Raw genomic sequence first — 21572 nt, 5'->3', positions numbered from 1 at the left:
ATATATGATGACTCGCTATAAATGACATTCTGAGAGGCAAATCAGAGCTCGCTTGCAAAGTAAAGACATTAATTTATTTCCTGGCACTCAGTTAATGCACTTATTTCTGGAAGCTTAACAGAAGCTTATGGAGGTGATTCTCCCAGCTGGGAGACTCGAGCGGAGGCCATTTAGCGGGTTTCCGGATGGGTGTCATGGCCTTAGCGTGTCTCCGGCCACCGGATTTCCAGTGCCGTTCTTCTGGCGCAGAGCTGAATAAATTATTGAAATGAGCATTTGCATACTATTAAGAGCCCAGGACTGAAGTCTCTGGGCGTGCTGGTGTCTGCACCCCACCCCCCCCCCCCCTTCCCCCCTCCCTAAGAGTGTTTCACTCCAGCGGAGTTTACAACAGCTCCCCACTATGGAGCCCCCCCAGAAGATTGGGGGGTAAGGGGGCGTTCCCCCGGACATTTCCAGCTTGGCAATGCCAGCCTGGCCCACTGGCACTGCCCAAGGGGCAAAGTGGCAATGCCCAGGGAGCATCTTGGTACTTCCTACTGGGCAGTGCCAAGGGGTAGGGCCAGAAGGGGTGGGACCTATTGGGAGGGCAGGGCCTGTGGGAGGGAGATTGGTAGGGGTGGAGGGGGTCCTGCTGCCACTCTGCACTTTGGATCCGTGACAGAGAGAGTGAGGCCAGCAATCGGGGCTGGCCATGGGGGGTGAGGTGGTCGGCCTGCCGGGGGGGTCAGGGCAGCAGGTGGGGAGGGGGAACACATCCAGGAAGCCAGCGATCGGGACGTGGGGGGGTTTGGAGGGGCAGTGTTGCGGGGTAGAGAGGCTGGCCAGCGATCGGGAGGCCAGCAGTGCGGGGCTACTGCACATTTGCCGATCTCCGCTCTGACAAATCAGCACATGCACAGTGGCCCGCTAGCGCTATGCTGCTGGCCTTTCCAGTGGGAATAAGCCCTACCCACTGATTTTCAGCGTGTTTCACGCTGAGGCACTCTGTAATGCACAGTGTGTGGGAGATTCATTTCGCAAGTCCTGCTGAAAAGCAAAGTGGGATTTACTCCAGTTTTTACACAAATGCGGCTCTTAGAACTTTTTGGGGGGAGAATTCCACCCATGGTATTTATTCACAATCTTCGTCAGGCTCTGAAATACAGAATTTACTAAATATTTGAAATAATATAAATATATTTATATTTACATTAACAATGCAATATTTTTATGAATGACAGATACCTGCATGTAATAACAACAGTGTTTTGAGTAAATGGTCTTTTATTATTTACAGGTTCCAGTTCTTTTGAGTCACAGAAGATGGAACGGCCTTGCATTTCTGTGATTTCTCCGACAAGCCCTGGGGCATTGAAAGATGCACCTCAAGTTCTACCTGGACAGCTTTCAGTGAGTGAATTTTTAAAAAAACAGGAATAAACTCATTTGTTAGCTGCTTTTTGGGTTTTGGAAATGCAATTCTATGCTGATTAACTGGCTTGCTGCAGTCATGTGACTCTGCCCCTGCGTAAACACTACTCATTGAATATACAGGAATTAAGTATTTAAAAGGCTTGGTGAGCGATCATTACTACTGGGTCTGATGTTTGATTCATATTTAGTCCTTGTCTGATATTTGATCTATTATGAGTGCTGAGTCTGATGTTTGATGATCTGTTGTTAGCAAGGGGTCTGATATTTGATCTATTACTCGTGCTGGGTCAGATATTTGATCATCTATTGTTAATACTGTGTCTGATATTTGACGATCTATTCTTAGTACTGGGTCTGATATTTGATCTGTTTTTAGTACTGAGTCTGATATTTGATAATCTATATTTAGTACTCTGCCAGATGTTTGATTATCTATTATTAGTACTGGATCTGATATTTGACCTATTATTAGTACTGGATCTGATATTTGACCTATTATTAGTACTGGATCTGATATTTGATATCATAGAAATCATAGAAACCCTACAGTGCAGAAGGAGGCCATTCGGCCCATCGAGTCTGCACCGACCACAATCCCACCCAGGCCCTACCCCCACATATTTACCCGCTAACCTACGCATCTCAGGACTCTCAGGGGCAATTTTTAACCTGGCCAATCAACCTAACCCGCACATCTTTGGACTGTGGAAGGAAACCGGAGCACCCGGAGGAAACCCACGCAGACACGAGGAGAATGTGCAAACTCCACACAGACAGTGACCCAAGTCGGGAATCGAACCCAGGACCCTGGAGCTGTGAAGCAGCAGTGCTAACCACTGTGCTACCGTGCTTGGTCTGATATTTGACAATCTATTTTTAGTACTGGGTATGATACTTGGTGTATTTTTAGTTCTGGGTCTGATATTTGATGATCTATTATTAGTGCTGGGTGTGATATTTGATGATCTATTATTAGTGCTGGGTCTGATATTTGATGATCTATTATTAGTGCTGGGTGTCGTATTTGATGATCTGTTATTAGCGCAGGGTGTGATATTTGATGACCTATTATTAGTGCCAAGTCTGTTATTTGATCAACTATTTTTAATGCTGCATCTGATGTCTGATGATCTATTATTAGTACTGGGTCTGATATTGGATGATCTATTATTAGTATTGGGTCTGATATTTGATGGTCTATTATTAGTACTGGGTCAGATACTTGATCTATTATTAGTGCTGTGTCTGATATTTGATGGTCTATTATTAGTACTGGGTCAGATACTTGATCTATTATTAGTGCTGTGTCTGATATTTGATGGTCTATTATTAGTATTGGGTCTGATATTTGATGGTCTATTATTAGTACTGGGTCAGATACTTGATCTATTATTAGTACTGGGTCTGATATTGGATGATCTATTATTAGTATTGGGTCTGATATTTGATGGTCTATTATTAGTACTGGGTCAGATACTTGATCTATTATTAGTGCTGTGTCTGATATTTGATGGTCTATTATTAGTACTGGGTCAGATACTTGATCTATTATTAGTGCTGTGTCTGATAGTTGATCTATTATTACAACTGGATCTGATATTTGATGACGTATTTTTATTGTTAGGTCTTATACTTCATGATCTTTTATTAGTTCTTGATCAGATATATGATCTGTTCTTCGTGCTGAGTATGGTATTTAATGATCTATTATTAGTACTGGGTCTGATATTTGATGGTCTATTATTAGTACTGGGTCAGATACTTGATCTATTATTAGTGCTGTGTCTGATATTTGATGGTCTATTATTAGTACTGGGTCAGATACTTGATCTATTATTAGTGCTGTGTCTGATAGTTGATCTATTATTAGTGCTGTGTCTGATAGTTGATCTATTATTAGTGCTGTGTCTGATAGTTGATCTATTATTAGTGCTGTGTCTGATAGTTGATCTATTATTAGTGCTGTGTCTGATAGTTGATCTATTATTAGTGCTGTGTCTGATAGTTGATCTATTATTAGTGCTGTGTCTGATAGTTGATCTATTATTAGTGCTGTGTCTGATAGTTGATCTATTATTAGTGCTGTGTCTGATAGTTGATCTATTATTAGTGCTGTGTCAGATACTTGATCTATTATTAGTACTGGGTCAGATACTTGATCTATTATTAGTGCTGTGTCAGATAGTTGATCTATTATTAGTGCTGGATCTGATATTTGATGACGTATTTTTATTGTTAGGTCTTATACTTCATGATCTTTTATTAGTTCTTGATCAGCTATATGATCTGTTCTTCGTGCTGAGTATGGTATTTAATGATCTATTATTAGTATTGGGTCTGATATTTGTTGATCCAATAGTACTGAGTCAGATTTATGATGATGTCTTATTCATGCTGGTTCTGATATTTGATGAGTTATGAGTGTTGGGTCTGATATTTGATCTATATTTACTACTCTGCCTGATATTTGATTAAATAACTGGAAATGAGGAAATGGCCAAGACATTGAATCGGTATTTTGAGTCTGTCTTCACAGTGGGAGACACAAATATCATGCCAAAAATTGTTGAGAAGAAGGTAAAGGCAGGTGCGGACATGCAGAGGAGATTCACTGGGTTGATTCCAGATTTGAAAGGGTTGGCTTATGAGGAGAGACTGAGTAGACTGGGACTATATTCATTGGAATTCACAAGAATGAGGGGAGATCTGATTGAAACATATAAGATAATGAAGGGACGAGATAAGATAGAAGCAGGGTGGTTGTTTGAATTGGCAGGTGAAACTAGAACTAGGGGGCATGGCCTCGAAATAAGGGGACGCAGATTTAGGACTGAGTTGAGGAGGAACTTCTTCACACAAAGGGTTGTGAGTCTGTGGAATTACCTGCCCAATGAAGCAGTTGAGGCTACCTCATTGAATGTTTTTGAGGCAAGGATAGATAGATTTTTGAACAGTAAAGGAATCAAGAGTTTTGGTGAGCGGACGAGTAAATGGAGCTGAGTCCATGAAAAGATCAGCCATGATCCTAGTGAATAGCGGAGCGGGCTCGAGGGGCCTACTCCTGCTTAGAAACATAGAACACTACAGCACAAAACAGGCCCTTCGGCCCCACAAGTTGTGCTGAACATATCCCTACCTTTTAGGCCTACCTATAACCCTCCATCCTATTAAGTCCCATGTACTCATCCAGGAGTCTCTTAAAAGACCCTATTGAGTTTGCCTCCACCACCACTGACGGCAGCCGATTCCACTCGCCCACCACCCTCTGTGTGAAAAACTTCCCCCTAACATTTCCCCTGTACCTATCCCCCAGCACCTTAAACCTGTGTCCTCTCGTAGCAGCCATTTCCACCCTGGGAAAAAGCCTCTGAGAGTCCACCCGATCTATGCCTCTCAACATCTTATATACCCCTATTAGGTCTCCTCTCATCCTACGTCTCTCCAAGGAGAAAAGACCGAGCTCCCTCAGCCTATCCTCACAAGGCATGCCACTCAATCCAGGCAACATCCTTGTAAATCTCCTCTGCACCCTTTCAATCTTTTCCACATCCTTCCTGTAATGAGGCGACCAGAACTGAGCACAGTACTCCAAGTGGGGTCTGACGAGGGTCTTATATACCTGCATCATTATCCCCGGACTCCTAAACTCAATCCCTCGATTGATAAAGGCCAGCACACCATACGCCTTCTTAACCACCTCCTCCACCTGCGGGGCCGATTTTAGAGTCCTATGGACCCGGACCCCAAGGTCCTTCTGATCCTCTACAGTACTAAGAGTCTTTCCCTTCATATTGTACTCCTTCATCCCATTTGACCTGCCAAAATGGACCATGACGCATTTATCTGGGTTGAAGTCCATCTGCCACTTCTCCGCCCAGTCTTGCATCCTATCTATGTCCCTCTGTAACTTCTGACATCCCTCCAGACTATCCACAACCCCACCAACCTTCGTGTCGTCGGCAAACTTACCAACCTATCCCTCCACTTCCTCATCCAGGTCATTTATGAAAATGACAAACAGCAAGGGTCCCAGAACAGATCCCCTGGGGCACACCACTGGTGACCGACCTCCATTTAGAAAAAGACCCATCTATACCCACTCTCTGCCTCCTGCTTCTAGTTCTTATATTCTTATTATTTATTATTAGCACTGGGTCTGATATTTGATCTATTATTATGTGGAGATGCAGGCATTGGACTGGGATGGGCACAGTAAGAAGTCTCACAACACCAGGTTAAAGTCGAACAGGTTTATTTGGAATCACAAGCTTTCGGAGCGCTGCTCCTTCATCAGGTGAGTGGAGAGGTTAGTTCACAAACACGGCATGTGTTACTACTGGGTCTGATATTTGATCTATTATTAGCACTGGGTCTGATATTTAATGATCTGCTTTTAGTGCTGAATCTGATAGTTGATCTATTTTTATCACTGGCCTTATATTTGATCTTTAATTAATGCTGGGTCTGATACTTGATCTATTGTTAGTACTGAGTCTGATGCCCCCTGATCCTCCTGGAGCTCTGGCATCCCACTGGTGTCTTCCACCGTGAAGACTGATGTAAAATAACTATTCAGTTCCTCTGCCATTTCTTTGTTTCCTATTATTACTTCTCCAGCCTCATTTTCCAGTGGTCCAATGTCTATTTTTGCCTCTCTCTTACCTTTTATATATTGAAAAACCTCTTCCTATCTTCCTTTATATAATTAGCTAGCTTGCACTCATATTTCACCTTCTCCCCCCTTATTGCTTTTTTAGTTGTCCCCTGCTCACTTTTAAAGGCTTCCCAATCCTCTGGCTTCCCACTAATCCTCGCCACTTTGTATGTTTTTTCTTTTGCTTTTATGCTGTCCTTGACTTCCCTCGTCAGCCATGGATGCCTCGTCCTCCTCTTAGCATGTTTCCTCCTCCTTGGGATGAATTTCTGTTGTGCCTCCCGAATAACCCCCAAAAACTCCTGCCATTGCTGTTCCACTGTCTGTTTCACTGTTGATGATCTCTTATTAGTCCTGGATCAGATATTTGATGACCTATTATGAGTGCTGTGTCCGATATTTGATGATCTGTTATTAGAACTAGGTCTGATATTGATGATCTGTTGTTAGTAAGGAGTCTGCTGTTTGATGATTTATTATTAGGACTGGAACTTATATTTGATGACCTGTTATTAGTGCTGGATCTGATATTTGATCTATTTCTTTACTGGATCTGATATTTTATTATCTATTATGTGCGCTGTGTCTGATATTGGATGATCTATTATTAGTGTTGAGCCTGATATTTGATCTATTATTAGTGCTGGTTCTGACATTTGATCTATTATTACTGCGGAGTCTGATATCTGATCTATTGTTAGTGCTGAATGTGATATTTGCTCTATTTTTAGTGCTGAGTGTGATATTTGATCTATTATTATCCCTGGGTCAAACATTTGATCTGTTATTATTGCTGGGTCTGACATTTGATCTATTATTAATGCTGGGTGTGATATGTGATCTATTATTAGTACAGAGTCTGATATTTGATGATCCATTATTAATGCTGAGTCAGATATTTGCTGATCTATTATTAGTGCTGGGTCTGACATTTGATGATCTGTATTACTTCTGGATCTGATATTTGATCTATTATTAGTACTAGGTCTGATATTTGATGATCTATTCATCGTACTGGGTCAGAAATGTTATGATCTATTATTAGGACTGGATCTGATATTTGACGATCTGTTATTAGAACTAGATCTGATATTTGATGATCTGTTGTAAGTGCTGGGTCTGATGTTTGATGATCTAGTATAAGGACTGGAACTGCTATTTGATCTGTTATTAGTGCTGGATCTGATATTTGATCTATTTCTTCACTGGGTCTGATATTCATTATGAGCCCTTTACCTGATATTTGATGATCTATTATTCTTACAGGGTCTGATCTTTGATCTATATTTAGTTCCGGATCTGATATTTCATAGAATCATAGAAACCCTACAGTACAGAAAGAGGCCATTCGGCCCATCGAGTCTGCACCGACCATAATCCCACCCAGGCCCTACCCCCATATCCCGACATATTTTACCCGCTAATCCCTCTAATCCAAGCATCCCAGGACACTAAGGGGCAATTTTAGCATGGCCAATCAACCTAACCCGCACATCTTTGGACTGTGGGAGGAAACAGGAGCACCCGGAGGAAACCCACGCAGACACGAGGAGAATGTGCAAACTCCACACAGACAGTGACCCAAGCCGGGAATCGAACCCAGGTCCCTGGAGCTGTGAAGCAGCAGTGCTAACCACTGTGCTACCATGCCGCCATATTTGATGATCTATTATTGGTGTTGGGTCTGTCATTTGAGGATCGATTATTACTTGTGGATCTGATATTTTGTTATTAGTACTGGCTCTGATATTTGATGGTCTATTAGTACTGGGTCTGATATTTGATGATCTGTTCTTAGCACTGGGTCTGATATTTGATGATGTGTTATTAGAACTAGGTCTGATATTTGTTGATCTGTTGTTCGTGTTGCATCTGATGTTTGATGATCTATTACGAGTACTGGGTCTGATATTTGATGATCTGTTGTTAGAACTAGGACTGATATTTGATGATCACTTATTATACTGGATCTGATATTTGATGATTTATAACTTGTCATTGGCCTGATATTTGATGATCTATTATTCTTACTGGATCTGATGTTTGATCTATATTTTGTTCTGGATTTGATATTTGATGACCTCTTATTAGTACTGGATCAGATATTTGATATATTTTTCGTGCTGAATGTGATGTTTGATCTATTTTTAGTGCTGAGTGTGATATTTGATCTGTTATTAGTACTGGGTCAAACATTTGATCTACTATTATTGCTGGGTCTGACATTTGATCTGTTATTAGTGCTGAGTCTGATATTTGAAGATCTATTATTACTTGTGGATCTGATATTTGATTTATCATTAGTGCTGGGTCTGATATTTGACGATCTGTTCTTAGCGCTGAGTCTGATATTTGATGATTTGTTGTTAGTGCTGGGTCTGATGTTTGATGATCTATTTTTTGGACTGGAACTGATATTTTATGACCTGTTATTAGCGCCAGATCTGATATTTAATCTATTTCTTCACTGGATCTGATATTTGCTTAATTCTTGACCTGATATTTGATGATCTATTATTCTTACTGGGTTTGATGTTTGATCTAAACTTCATTCTGGATCAGATATTTGATGATGTATTATTAGTGCTGGGTCTGATGTTTGATCATCTATAATTATTGCTGAGTCTGATACTAGATCTATTATTAATTCTTGATGTAATATTTGCTCTGTTATTAGTACTGGGTCTGATATTTAATGATCTATTATTAGTGCTGAGTTTGACATTTGATGATCTATTTTTAGTGCTGAGTTTGATATTTGATCTATTATTAGTACTGGGTCTGATATTTAATGATCTATTATTACTGCTGGGTCTGACATTTGATGATCAGTTATTAGTGCTCAGTCTGATATTTGATCTATTATTAGTGCTCAGTCTGATATTTGATCTATTATTAGTACTGGGTCTGATATTTGATCTATTATTAGTGCTCAGTCTGATATTTGATCTATTATTAGTACTGGGTCTGATATTTGATCTATTATTAGTGCTGGGTCTGATATTTGATCTATTATTAGTACTGGGTCTGATATTTGATCTATTATTAGTACTGGGTCTGATATTTGATCTATTATTAGTGCTGATTGTAATATTTGATCTATTATTAGTGCTGAGTATGATATTTGATCTATTTTTTTTTAAAAGGTACTTACCTTTGAGGTTTCGACCTCATTGTTCCAGAGGAGCAGCTAGAGAGGTGATTCAAATGAGGAAAGCTAGTAGGAAAGAGGGATTTATAACTTAATTTTTTAAATTTCTTTTTTTCGGAGTTTTTGTAAGGCAGCCGGAAGTCTAAAACCAGAAGTAGGCCCCAGTGAGACCTGGGGAGTTTTTTTTTCTCTGACGTCAGCCAGTAGCGTGCACGGAAGGTTTAAAAAGCAGGCCGCACTATCCAGTGGGCAGCATTGTGAGCGGGTGGCGGAGTGAGAGGGAGCAGAGTGGGACAGCTTTGGCTCAAACAGGCTTCAGCGTGAACAGGCAGAGGCGAGGGTAGGTTCCGGTAAGTTGTTTTTGTTTCTTCAGAGGAGAAAGAATGCCAAGCAGGATGTTGGAATGCTTCTCTTGCAGGATGTGGGAAGTCAGGGAGACCTCCGGTGTCCCTGACAATGACACCTGCAGGAGGTGCATCCAGCTGCAGCTCCTAACAAACCGCGTTAGGGAACTGGAGCAGGAGCTGGATGACCTCAGAATCATTCGGGAGAATGAGGAGTTTATAGATAGTAGCTTCAGGGAGGCAGTTACGCCAAAGGCACAGAGCACAGGTAATTGGGTTACCGTCAAGCGAGGGAAAGGGAAAGGGCAGAGCAGGGTTTCCCTGTGGCCATTCCCCTCCACAACAGGTATACCGATTTGGATACTGTTGTGGGGGATGCCTTACCTGGGACAAGCTGCGGCAGCCGGATCTCTGGCACTGAGTCTGGTTCTGCAGCGCAGAAGGGAGGGTGGAAGAAGAGGAGAGCGGTAGTGATCGGGGACTCGATAGTCAGAGGTACAGACAGGAGGTTCTGTGGTCGTGACAGAGACTCCCGGATGGTTTGTTGCCTCCCGGGTGCCAGCGTCAGGAATGTCTCTGATCGCGTGCACAGCATTCTGAAGTGGGAGGGTGATCAGCCAGATGTCATGGTACACATTGGTACCAATGACGTAGGAAAGAAGAGTGAGGAGGTCCTGAAGTCTGAGTATAGAGAGCTTGGTAGGAAGTTAAAAAGCAGGACCCCGAGGGTAGTAATCTCAGGATTGCTACCTGTGCCACGTGCCAGTGAGGGTAAGAATAGGATGCTCGGGCGGATGAACACGTGGCTGAGGAACTGGTATAGGGGGCAGGGTTTCAGATTTCTAGATCATTGGGACGTCTTCTGGGGCAGGTGGGACCTGTACAAGAGAGACGGGTTACACCTGAACTACTAGGGGACCAATATACTTGCAGGAAGGTTTGCTAGTGTTATTGGGGAGGGTTTAAACTAGATTTGCAGGGGGATAGGAACCAGAGTGCCAGAGCAGATAGTGGAGCGGGGGTGAAAATAAATGATGTTAATAGTTCATGCAAAATCACAAATAGAAGGGTTGTGTGTGGTGGTAATCTTCTGAGGTGTGTCTATTTCAATGCCAGGAGTATTGTGGGGAAGGCAGACGAGCTGAGGGTGTGGATTGACACATGGAATTATGACACTATAGCCATTAGTGAAACTTGGCTACAGGAGGGGCAGGACTGGCAGCTCAATGTTCCAGGGTTCGGATGTTTCAGACGTGATAGAGGCAGAGGGATGAAGGGTGGGGGTGTGGCATTGCTAGTCAGGGAAAATGTTACAGCAGTGCTCAGGCAGGAGAGATTAGAGGGTTTGTCTACCGAGGCCATATGGGTGGAGTTGAGAAACAGGAAAGGTTTGACCACATTAATGGGGTTGTATTATAGACCACCCAATAGTCAGCGAGAATTGGAGGAGCAAATCTGCAGAGATAGCTGACAACTGCAGGAAACATAAAGTTGTGAGAGTAGGGGATTTTAATTTTCCACAGATAGGTGGGACTCCCATACTCTTAAAGGTCTAGACGGGTTAGAGTTTGTAAAATGTGTTCAGGAAAATTTTCTAAATCAATATATAGTGGTACCAACGAGACAGGATGCAATATTAGATCTTCTGTTAGGAAACGAGTTAGGACAAGTGACGGAAGTGTGTGTAGGGGAACACTTTGGTTCCAGTGATCATAATGCCATTAGTTTCAACTTGATCATGGATAAAGATAGATCTGCTCCTCGGGTTGAGGTTCTAAACTGGAAAAAGGCCAAATTTGAAGAAATGAGAAAGGATCTAAAAAGCGTGGATTGGGACAGGCTGTTCTCTGGCAAGGATGTGAATGGTAAGTGGGAGGCCTTCAAAGGAGAAATTTTGAGAGTGCAGAGCTTGTATGTTCCTGTCAGGATTAAAGGCAAAGTGAATAAGAATAAGGAACCTTGGTTCTCGAGGGATATTGGAACTGATAAAGAAGAAAAGAGAGATGTATGACATGTATAGGCAACAGGGAGCAAATAAGATGCTTGAGGAGTATAAAAAGTGCAACAAACTACATAAGAAAGAAATCGGGAGGGCTAAAAGAAGACATGAGGTTGCTTTGGCAGACAAGGTGAAGGATAATCCTAAGAGCTTCTACAGGTATATTAAGAGCAAAAGGATAGTAAGGGATAAAATTGGTCCTCTTGAAGATCAGAGTGGTTGGCTATGTATGGAATCAAAAGAAATGGGAGAGATATTAAATGGGTTTTTTGCATCCGTATTTACGAAGGAAACTGGCATGGAGTCTATGGAAATAAGGCAAACAAGTAGGGAGGTCATGGAACCTCTACAGATTAAAGGGGAGGAGGTGCTTGCTGTCTTGAGGCAAATCAGAGTAGATAAATCCCCAGGACCGGACAGGGTATTCCCTCGGACCTTGAAGGAGTCTAGTGTTGAAATTGCAGGGGACCTGGCAGATATATTTAAAATGTCGGTATCCACGGGTGAGGTGCCGGATGATTGGAGGATAGCTCATGTTGTTCTGTTGTTTAAAAAAGGCTCAAAAAGTACTGCGGGAAATTATAGGCCGGTAAGTTTGACATCAGTAGTAGGTAAATTATTGGAAGGAGTATTAAGTGATAGGATCTACAAATATTTGGATAGACAGGGACTTATTAGGGAGAGTCAACATGGCTTTATGCGTGGTAGGTCATGTTTAACCAATCAGAAAGCCAGAGAGTGGTAGTGGAGGATTGCTTCTCTGAGTGGAGGCATGTGACTAATGGTGTGCACAGTAAGAGTTTTAACAACACCAGGTTCAAGTCCAACAGGTTTATTTGGTAGCAAATACCATTCGCTTTCGGAGCGCTGCTCCTTCGTCAGATGGAGTGGAAATCTGCTCTCAAACAGGGCACAGAGACACAAAGTCAAGTTACAGGATACTGATTAGAATGCGAATCCCTACAGCCAACCAGATCTTAAATATAAAGCGGTCACGGGCATTCAGCCTCTGATCTTCGGGTAAGCGTTCTCCAAGGCGGCCTTCACGACACACGACAGCGCAGAGCCGCTGAGCAGAAACTGATAGCCAAGTTCCGCACACATGAGGACGGCCTAAACCGGAATGTTGGATTTATGTCACATTATCAGTAACCCCCACAGCTTGCCTCCTGGACTTGCTGGCTGTCCTGTCTGGAGACAATACATATCTCTTTAACCTGTGCTTAATGCTCCCTCCACTCACACTGTCTGTATCTTTAAGATCTGGTTGGCTGTAGGGATTCGCATTCTAATCAGTATCCTGTAACTTGATTTTGTGTCTCTGTGCCCTGTTTGAGAGCAGATTTCCACTCCATCTGATGAAGGAGCAGCGCTCCGAAAGCTAATGGTATTTGCTACCAAATAAACCTGTTGGACTTTAACCTGGTGTTGTTAAGACTCTTACTGTGTTCACCCCAGTCCAACGCCGGCATCTCCACACCATGGCTAGTGGTGTGCCACAGGGATCAGTGCTGGGTCCATTGTTGTTTGTCATCTATATCAATGATCTGGATGATAATGTGGTCAATTGGATCAGCAAGTTTGCTGATGATACAAAGATTGGAGGTGTAGTGGACAGTGAGGAAGGTTTTCAAAGCTTGCAGAGGAATTTGGACCAGCTAGAAAAATGGGCTGAAAAATGGCAGATGGAGTTTAATACAGACAAGTGTGAGGTATTGCACTTTGGAAGGACAAACCAAGGTAGAACATGCAGTGTGTGCAGGAGGGTTTCCTGACACAATATGTGGATAGGCCGACAAGAGGTGAGGCCACATTGGATTTGGTACTGGGAAATGAACCGGGCCAAGTGTTAGATTTGGTTGTGGGAGAGCACTTTGGAGATAGTGACCACAATTCGGTGTCTTTTGTTATTGCAATGGAGAGGGATAGGGCCGTACGGCAGGGCAAAGTTTACAATTGGGGGAGAGGTAATTATGATGCGATTAGGCAAGAATTAGGGGGCATAAGTTGGGAACAGAAACTGTCAGAGAAAGGAACTAATGAAAAGTGGAACTTTTTCAAGGAACAAATACTGGATGTCCTTGATAGGTATGTCCCTGTCAGGCAGGGAGGAAATGGCCGAGTGAGGGAACCATGGTTCACGAAAGAGGTGGAATGTCTTGTGAAAAGGAAGAGGGAAGCTTATGTAGGGATGAGGAAACAAGGTTCAGATGGCTCGATTGAGGGTTACAAGTTAGCAAGGAATGAGCTGAAAAAGGGGCTTAGGAGAGCTAGGAGGGGACACGAGAAGTCCTTGGCGGGTCGGATCAAGGAAAACCCCAAGGCTTTTTACTCTTATGTGAGGAATAAAAGAATGACCAGGGTGAGATTAGGGCCGGTCAAGGACAGCAGTGGGAACTTGTGTATGGAGTCAGTAGAGATAGGCGAGGTGATGAATGAATACTTTTCTTCAGTGTTCACCAAGGAGAGGGGCCATGTTTTTGAGGAAGAGAAGGTGTTACAGGCTAATAGGCTGGAGGAAATAGATGTTCGGAGGGAGGATGTTCTGGCAGTTTTGAATAAACTGAAGGTCGATAAGTCCCCTGGGCCTGATGAAATGTATCCTAGGATTCTTTGGGAGGCAAGGGATGAGATTGCAGGGCCTTTGGCTTTGATCTTTGGGTCCTCGCTGTCCACGGGGATGGTGCCAGAGGACTGGAGAATGGCGAATGTTGTTCCTCTGTTTAAGAAAGGGAATAGAAATGACCCTGGTAATAATAGACCGGTTAGTCTTACTTCGGTGGTTGGTAAATTGGTGGAAAAGGTCCTTAGGGATGGGATTTACGACCATTTAGAAAGATGCGGATTAATCCGGGATAGTCAGCACGGATTCGTGAAGGGCAAGTCGTGCCTCACAAATTTGATAGAATTTTTTGAGGAGGTAACTAAGTGTGTTGATGAAGGTAGGGCAGTTGATGTCATATACATGGATTTTAGTAAGGCGTTTGATAAGATCCCCCATGGTCGGCTTATGATGAAAGTGAGGAGGTGTGGGATAGAGGGAAAGTTGGCCGATTGAATAGGTAACTGGCTGTCTGATCGAAGACAGAGGGTGGTGGTCGATGGAAAATTTTCGGATTGGAGGCAGGTTGCTAGCGGAGTGCCGCAGGGATCAGTGCTTGGTCCTCTGCTCTTTGTGATTTTTATTAATGACTTAGAGGAGGGGGCTGAAGGGTGGATCAGTAAATTTGCTGATGACACCAAGATTGGTGGAGTAGTGGATGAGGTGGAGGGCTGTTGTAGGCTGCAAAGAGACATAGATAGGATGCAAAGCTGGGCTGAAAAATGGCAAATGGAGTTTAACCCTGATAAATGTGAGGTGATTCATTTTGGTAGGACTAATTTAAATGTGGATTACAGGGTCAAAGGTAGGGTTCTGAAGACTGTGGAGGAACAGAGATATCTTGGGGTTCATATCCACAGATCTCTAAAGGTTGCCACTCAAGTGGATAGAGCTGTGAAGAAGGCCTATAGTGTGTTAGCTTTTATTAACAGGGGGTTGGAGTTTAAGAGCCGTGGGATTATGCTGCAAATGTACAGGACCTTGGTGAGACCACATTTGGAATATTGTGTGCAGTTTTGGTCACCTCACTATAAGAAGGATGTGGAAGCGCTGGAAAGAGTGCAGAGGAGATTTACCAGGATGCTGCCTGGTTTGGAGGGTAGGTCTTATGAGGAAAGGTTGAGGGAGCTAGGGCTGTTCTCTCTGGAGCGGAGGAGGCTGAGGGGAGACTTAATAGAGGTTTATAAAATGATGAAGGGGATAGATAGAGTGAACGTTCAAAGACTATTTCCTCGGGTGGATGGAGCTATTACAAGGGGGCATAACTATAGGGTTCGTGGTGGGAGATACAGGAAGGATATCAGAGGTAGGTTCTTTACGCAGAGAGTGGTTGGGGTGTGGAATGGACTGCCTGCAGTGATAGTGGAGTCAGACACTTTAGGAACATTTAAGCGGTTATTGGATAGGCACATGGAGCACACCAGGATGATAGGGAGTGGGATAGCTTGATCTTGGTTTCAGATAAAGCTCGGCATAACATCGTGGGCCGAAGGGCCTGTTCTGTGCTGTACTGTTCTATGTTCTATGTTCGAAGGTAAATGGTAGGACACTGAAAAGTGCAGTAGAACAGAGGGATCTGGGAATACAGATACATAATTCCCTAAAAGTGGCGTCACAGGTAGATAGGGTCGTAAAGAGTGCTTTTGGTATATTGGCCTTTATAAATCAAAGTATTGGGTATAGGCGTTGGAATGTTATGGTGAGGTTGTATAAGACATTGGTGAGGCTGAATTTAGAGTAGTGTATGCAGTTTTGGTCACCTAATTACAGGAAGGATATTAATAAGGTTGAAAGAGTGCAGAGAAGGTTTACAAGGATGTTGCCGAGACTTGAGAAACTGAGTTACAGAGAAAGATTGAATAGGTTAGGACTTTATTCCCTGGAATGTAGAAGAATGAGGGGAGATTTGATAGAGGTGTATAAAATTATGATGGGTATAGTTAGAGTGAATGCAAGCAGTCTTTTTCCACTGAGGCTCGGGGAGAAAATAACTAGAGGACATGGGTTAAGGGTGAGGGGGGAAAAGTTTAAAGGGAATATTAGGGGGGGTTTCTTCACACAGAGAGTGGTGGGAGTTTGGAATGAGCTGCCAGATGAGGTGGTGAATGCTTTTAACATTTCAGAAAAACTTGGACAGGGACATGGATGAGAGGGGTGTGGAGGGATATGGTCCAGGTGCAGGTCTGTGGGACTGGGCACAAAAATAGTTCGGCAGAGGCAAGAAGGGCCAAATGACCTGTTTCTGTGCTGTAATGTTCTATGGTTCTATTGGTGCTGAGTGTGATATTTGATCTCTTATTAGTACTGGGTCAAACATTTGATCTGTTATTATTGCTGGGTCTGACATTTGATCTATTATTAATGCTGGCTGTGATATTTGATCTGTTATTAGTACTGAGTCTGATATTTGATTATCTATTATTAGTGTGGAGTCTGATATTTGATGATCCATTATTAGTGCTGGGTCTGACATTTGATGATCTATTATTACTTCTGGATCTGATATTTGATCTATTATTAGTACTGGGTCTTACATTTGATGATCTATTATTAGTGCTGAGTCTGATATTTGATCTATTATTAGTGCTGGGTCTGACATTTGATCTATTATTAATGTTGAGTGTGATATGGTCTAAAATTAGTACTGGGTTTGATATGTGATCAATTTTGGTTACTGTGTCGAATATTTGATTACCTATAATTAGAACTTTTCGGATTTATGATGATGTCGTATTCATGCTGTTTCTGATATTTGATGATTTATTTGTGCTGGGTCTGATATTTAATGACCTATGTTTAGTACTCTGTCTGTTATTTGAATATCTATTATTAGAACTGCAGCACGTTGGCACAGTGGTTAGCGCTGCTGCCTCACAGCTCCAGGAACCCAAGTTCGATTCCCGGCTTGGGTCATTGGCTGTGCGGAGTCTGCACATTCTCCCTGTGTCTGCATGGATTTCCTCTGAGTACTGGAGCAAGCTGAGAGGGGTGATTGAAAAGCAGCAGTGCTGGTAAGAGATTAATTGGATTAATTGAATTGTTTATTTATTTAATTAGTCAGCTAGTGTGTGTATTTTTTTGGCCTTTACTTTAACAGCAGTTTTTCTAGTTTAAAGTGAAAACTAGAAGTGGGCAGCAAAGGAGTCTGGGAAGGGTTTTTATTTTAACTTTAAAAGTCAGTTACCTGGGTGGTTCCCCCTCATTGATCCACTGGAGCAAGCTGAGAGGGGTGATTGAAAAGCAGCAGTGCTGGTAAGAGATTAATTGGATTAATTGAATTGTTTATTTATTTAATTAGTCAGCTAGTGTGTGTATTTTTTTGGCCTTTACTTTAACAGCAGTTTTTCTAGTTTAAAGTGAAAACTAGAAGTGGGCAGCAAAGGAGTCTGGGAAGGGTTTTTATTTTAACTTTAAAAGTCAGTTACCTGGGTGGTTCCCCCTCATTGATCCACTGGAGCAAGCTGAGAGGGGTGATTGAAAAGCAGCAGTGCTGGTAAGAGATTAATTGGATTAATTGAATTGTTTATTTATTTAATTAGTCAGCTAGTGTGTGTATTTTTTTGGCCTTTACTTTAACAGCAGTTTTTCTAGTTTAAAGTGAAAACTAGAAGTGGGCAGCAAAGGAGTCTGGGAAGGGTTTTTATTTTAACTTTAAAAGTCAGTTACCTGGGTGGTTCCCCCTCATTGATCCACTGGAGCAAGCTGAGAGGGGTGATTGAAAAGCAGCAGTGCTGGTAAGAGATTAATTGGATTAATTGAATTGTTTATTTATTTAATTAGTCAGCTAGTGTGTGTATTTTTTTGGCCTTTACTTTAACAGCAGTTTTTCTAGTTTAAAGTGAAAACTAGAAGTGGGCAGCAAAGGAGTCTGGGAAGGGTTTTTATTTTAACTTTAAAAGTCAGTTACCTGGGTGGTTCCCCCTCATTGATCCACTGGAGCAAGCTGAGAGGGGTGATTGAAAAGCAGCAGTGCTGGTAAGAGATTAATTGGATTAATTGAATTGTTTATTTATTTAATTAGTCAGCTAGTGTGTGTATTTTTTTGGCCTTTACTTTAACAGCAGTTTTTCTAGTTTAAAGTGAAAACTAGAAGTGGGCAGCAAAGGAGTCTGGGAAGGGTTTTTATTTTAACTTTAAAAGTCAGTTACCTGGGTGGTTCCCCCTCATTGATCCACTGGAGCAAGCTGAGAGGGGTGATTGAAAAGCAGCAGTGCTGGTAAGAGATTAATTGGATTAATTGAATTGTTTATTTATTTAATTAGTCAGCTAGTGTGTGTATTTTTTTGGTCTTTACTTTAACAGCAGTTTTTCTAGTTTAAAGTGAAAACTAGAAGTGGGCAGCAAAGGAGTCTGGGAAGGGTTTTTATTTTAACTTTAAAAGTCAGTTACCTGGGTGGTTCCCCCTCATTGATCCACTGGAGCAAGCTGAGAGGGGTGATTGAAAAGCAGCAGTGCTGGTAAGAGATTAATTGGATTAATTGAATTGTTTATTTATTTAATTAGTCAGCTAGTGTGTGTATTTTTTTGGCCTTTACTTTAACAGCAGTTTTTCTAGTTTAAAGTGAAAACTAGAAGTGGGCAGCAAAGGAGTCTGGGAAGGGTTTTTATTTTAACTTTAAAAGTCAGTTACCTGGGTGGTTCCCCCTCATTGATCCACTGGAGCAAGCTGAGAGGGGTGATTGAAAAGCAGCAGTGCTGGTAAGAGATTAATTGGATTAATTGAATTGTTTATTTATTTAATTAGTCAGCTAGTGTGTGTATTTTTTTGGTCTTTACTTTAACAGCAGTTTTTCTAGTTTAAAGTGAAAACTAGAAGTGGGCAGCAAAGGAGTCTGGGAAGGGTTTTTATTTTAACTTTAAAAGTCAGTTACCTGGGTGGTTCCCCTTCATTGATCCACTGGAGCAAGCTGAGAGGGGTGATTGAAAAGCAGCAGTGCTGGTAAGAGATTAATTGGATTAATTGAATTGTTTATTTATTTAATTAGTCAGCTAGTGTGTGTATTTTTTTGGCCTTTACTTTAACAGCAGTTTTTCTAGTTTAAAGTGAAAACTAGAAGTGGGCAGCAAAGGAGTCTGGGAAGGGTTTTTATTTTAACTTTAAAAGTCAGTTACCTGGGTGGTTCCCCCTCATTGATCCACTGGAGCAAGCTGAGAGGGGTGATTGAAAAGCAGCAGTGCTGGTAAGAGATTAATTGGATTAATTGAATTGTTTATTTATTTAATTAGTCAGCTAGTGTGTGTATTTTTTTGGTCTTTACTTTAACAGCAGTTTTTCTAGTTTAAAGTGAAAACTAGAAGTGGGCAGCAAAGGAGTCTGGGAAGGGTTTTTATTTTAACTTTAAAAGTCAGTTACCTGGGTGGTTCCCCTTCATTGATCCACTGGAGCAAGCTGAGAGGGGTGATTGAAAAGCAGCAGTGCTGGTAAGAGATTAATTGGATTAATTGAATTGTTTATTTATTTAATTAGTCAGCTAGTGTGTGTATTTTTTTGGCCTTTACTTTAACAGCGGTTTTTCTAGTTTAAAGTGAAAACTAGAAGTGGGCAGCAAAGGAGTCTGGGAAGGGTTTTTATTTTAACTTTAAAAGTCAGTTACCTGGGTGGTTCCCCCTCATTGATCCACTGGAGCAAGCTGAGAGGGGTGATTGAAAAGCAGCAGTGCTGGTAAGAGATTAATTGGATTAATTGAATTGTTTATTTATTTAATTAGTCAGCTAGTGTGTGTATTTTTTTGGTCTTTACTTTAACAGCAGTTTTTCTAGTTTAAAGTGAAAACTAGAAGTGGGCAGCAAAGGAGTCTGGGAAGGGTTTTTATTTTAACTTTAAAAGTCAGTTACCTGGGTGGTTCCCCTTCATTGATCCACTGGAGCAAGCTGAGAGGGGTGATTGAAAAGCAGCAGTGCTGGTAAGAGATTAATTGGATTAATTGAATTGTTTATTTATTTAATTAGTCAGCTAGTGTGTGTATTTTTTTGGCCTTTACTTTAACAGCGGTTTTTCTAGTTTAAAGTGAAAACTAGAAGTGGGCAGCAAAGGAGTCTGGGAAGGGTTTTTATTTTAACTTTAAAAGTCAGTTACCTGGGTGGTTCCCCCTCAGTAGTAGTTTTTTTTTCTCTCGGGGCCCTAGCCCTATAAATTGGTGCAGAGGAGATACCCGATCCTCTACACTGGTAGAGGATCCCACCCTTCCATCCTCCTCTAACCTAATTATAAGTGTGGGGAAGTTTTTTTTTTTGTTTTCTTTTTTTCTTGCTGGTAATGGCTTCAGGGATGGCAGTTCAGGCAGTATGCTGCATCTCCTGTGGGATGTATGTGGTGAGGAAATCCAGTAGTGTTTCAGGAGATTTTAGTTGTAAGAAGTGCATTAGATTGCAGCTTCTGGAGGAGCGTGTAAAGGAGCTGGAGGGGGAGGTAGAGGAACTCCGCATAATTCGGGAGGCGGAGGTGGAAGTTGATAGGAGTTATAGAGAAATAGTAACTCCTAGAAATGAGGCTTGGGTCAATGCCAGGAGGAGGGGTAAGAAGCAATCGGGAAGACAATCCCCTGGGGCGGTTCCCCTCCATAATAGGTTTTCGGTGCTGGAGGCTACAGTTGAGGAGGAATCAACTGAGCATAGAGAGCAGATCTCTGGGGGTGAGCCGAGTGAGAAAGCTCAGGTGGTTAGGGGCTGTAAAAGACTGGGCCTTGTGATTGGGGACTCCACAATTAAGGGGACAGATAGGAGGGTCGGAACTAAAGGTAGGGACTCAGGGTTGGTGTGTTGCCTACCAGGGGCTGGGGTCCGGGATGTGTCTGACAGGGTATTCAGGACTCTTAGGGGGGAGGGAGATAAACCACAAGTTATTGTACATGTGGGGACACACGACATAGGGAGGATAGGGGAAGGGGATATTAGGCAGGGATTTATGGAGTTGGGGTGGAAACTAAAGGCCAAGACTGACAGAGTGGTTATCTCTGGACTCTTGCCTGTACCACGGGATAGTTTAGAGAGGAATAGGGAGAGGGAAGGTTTGAATTCATGGCTGAGGGGATGGTGCAGGAGGGAGGGGTTCAGGTACTTAAGCAATTGGGGCTCGTACTGGGGAAGGTGTGACCTCTATGAGAAGGATGGTCTACACCTTAATCAGAAGGGGACCAATATCCTGGGGGGTAAATTTGCTAAGGCCATGCAGGGAGGTTTAAACTGATTCGGGGGGGGGGAGGGATCCTGAGTAGTGGGGCTGAAAGTGAGGGATGCATGGATGGGGACTGCAATGCACGGCATTGCAGAGGTGGGGTGGAGCAGGGTTTGAAATGTGTATACTTCAATGCCAGGAGTATTCGCAATAAAGTGGGTGAACTTGCAGCGTGGATCAGTACCTGGGACTTCGATGTTGTGGCTATTTCAGAGACATGGATAGAGCAGGG

The 21572-nt window shown here is 42.4% G+C and overlaps 1 protein-coding gene across 1 annotated transcript in view; it reads left to right on the top strand.

Moving 5' to 3' along the window:
* LOC144494018 (regulating synaptic membrane exocytosis protein 1-like) overlaps positions 1–21572 on the top strand; it is a gene marked incomplete at its 3' end in the record, with an annotated part of 567179 nt that overhangs the window by 265008 nt on the left and 280599 nt on the right. The window contains exon 10 of the mRNA XM_078213592.1: positions 1280–1392. Coding sequence (XP_078069718.1) covers positions 1280–1392 — 113 coding nt within the window. The remainder of the gene's footprint in view (positions 1–1279; positions 1393–21572) is intronic.

This window comes from Mustelus asterias, chromosome 5, assembly GCF_964213995.1.
Source record: "Mustelus asterias chromosome 5, sMusAst1.hap1.1, whole genome shotgun sequence".
Taxonomy (NCBI): Eukaryota; Metazoa; Chordata; class Chondrichthyes; order Carcharhiniformes; family Triakidae; genus Mustelus; species Mustelus asterias.
This window is presented reverse-complemented; position numbering and strand designations above follow the sequence as displayed.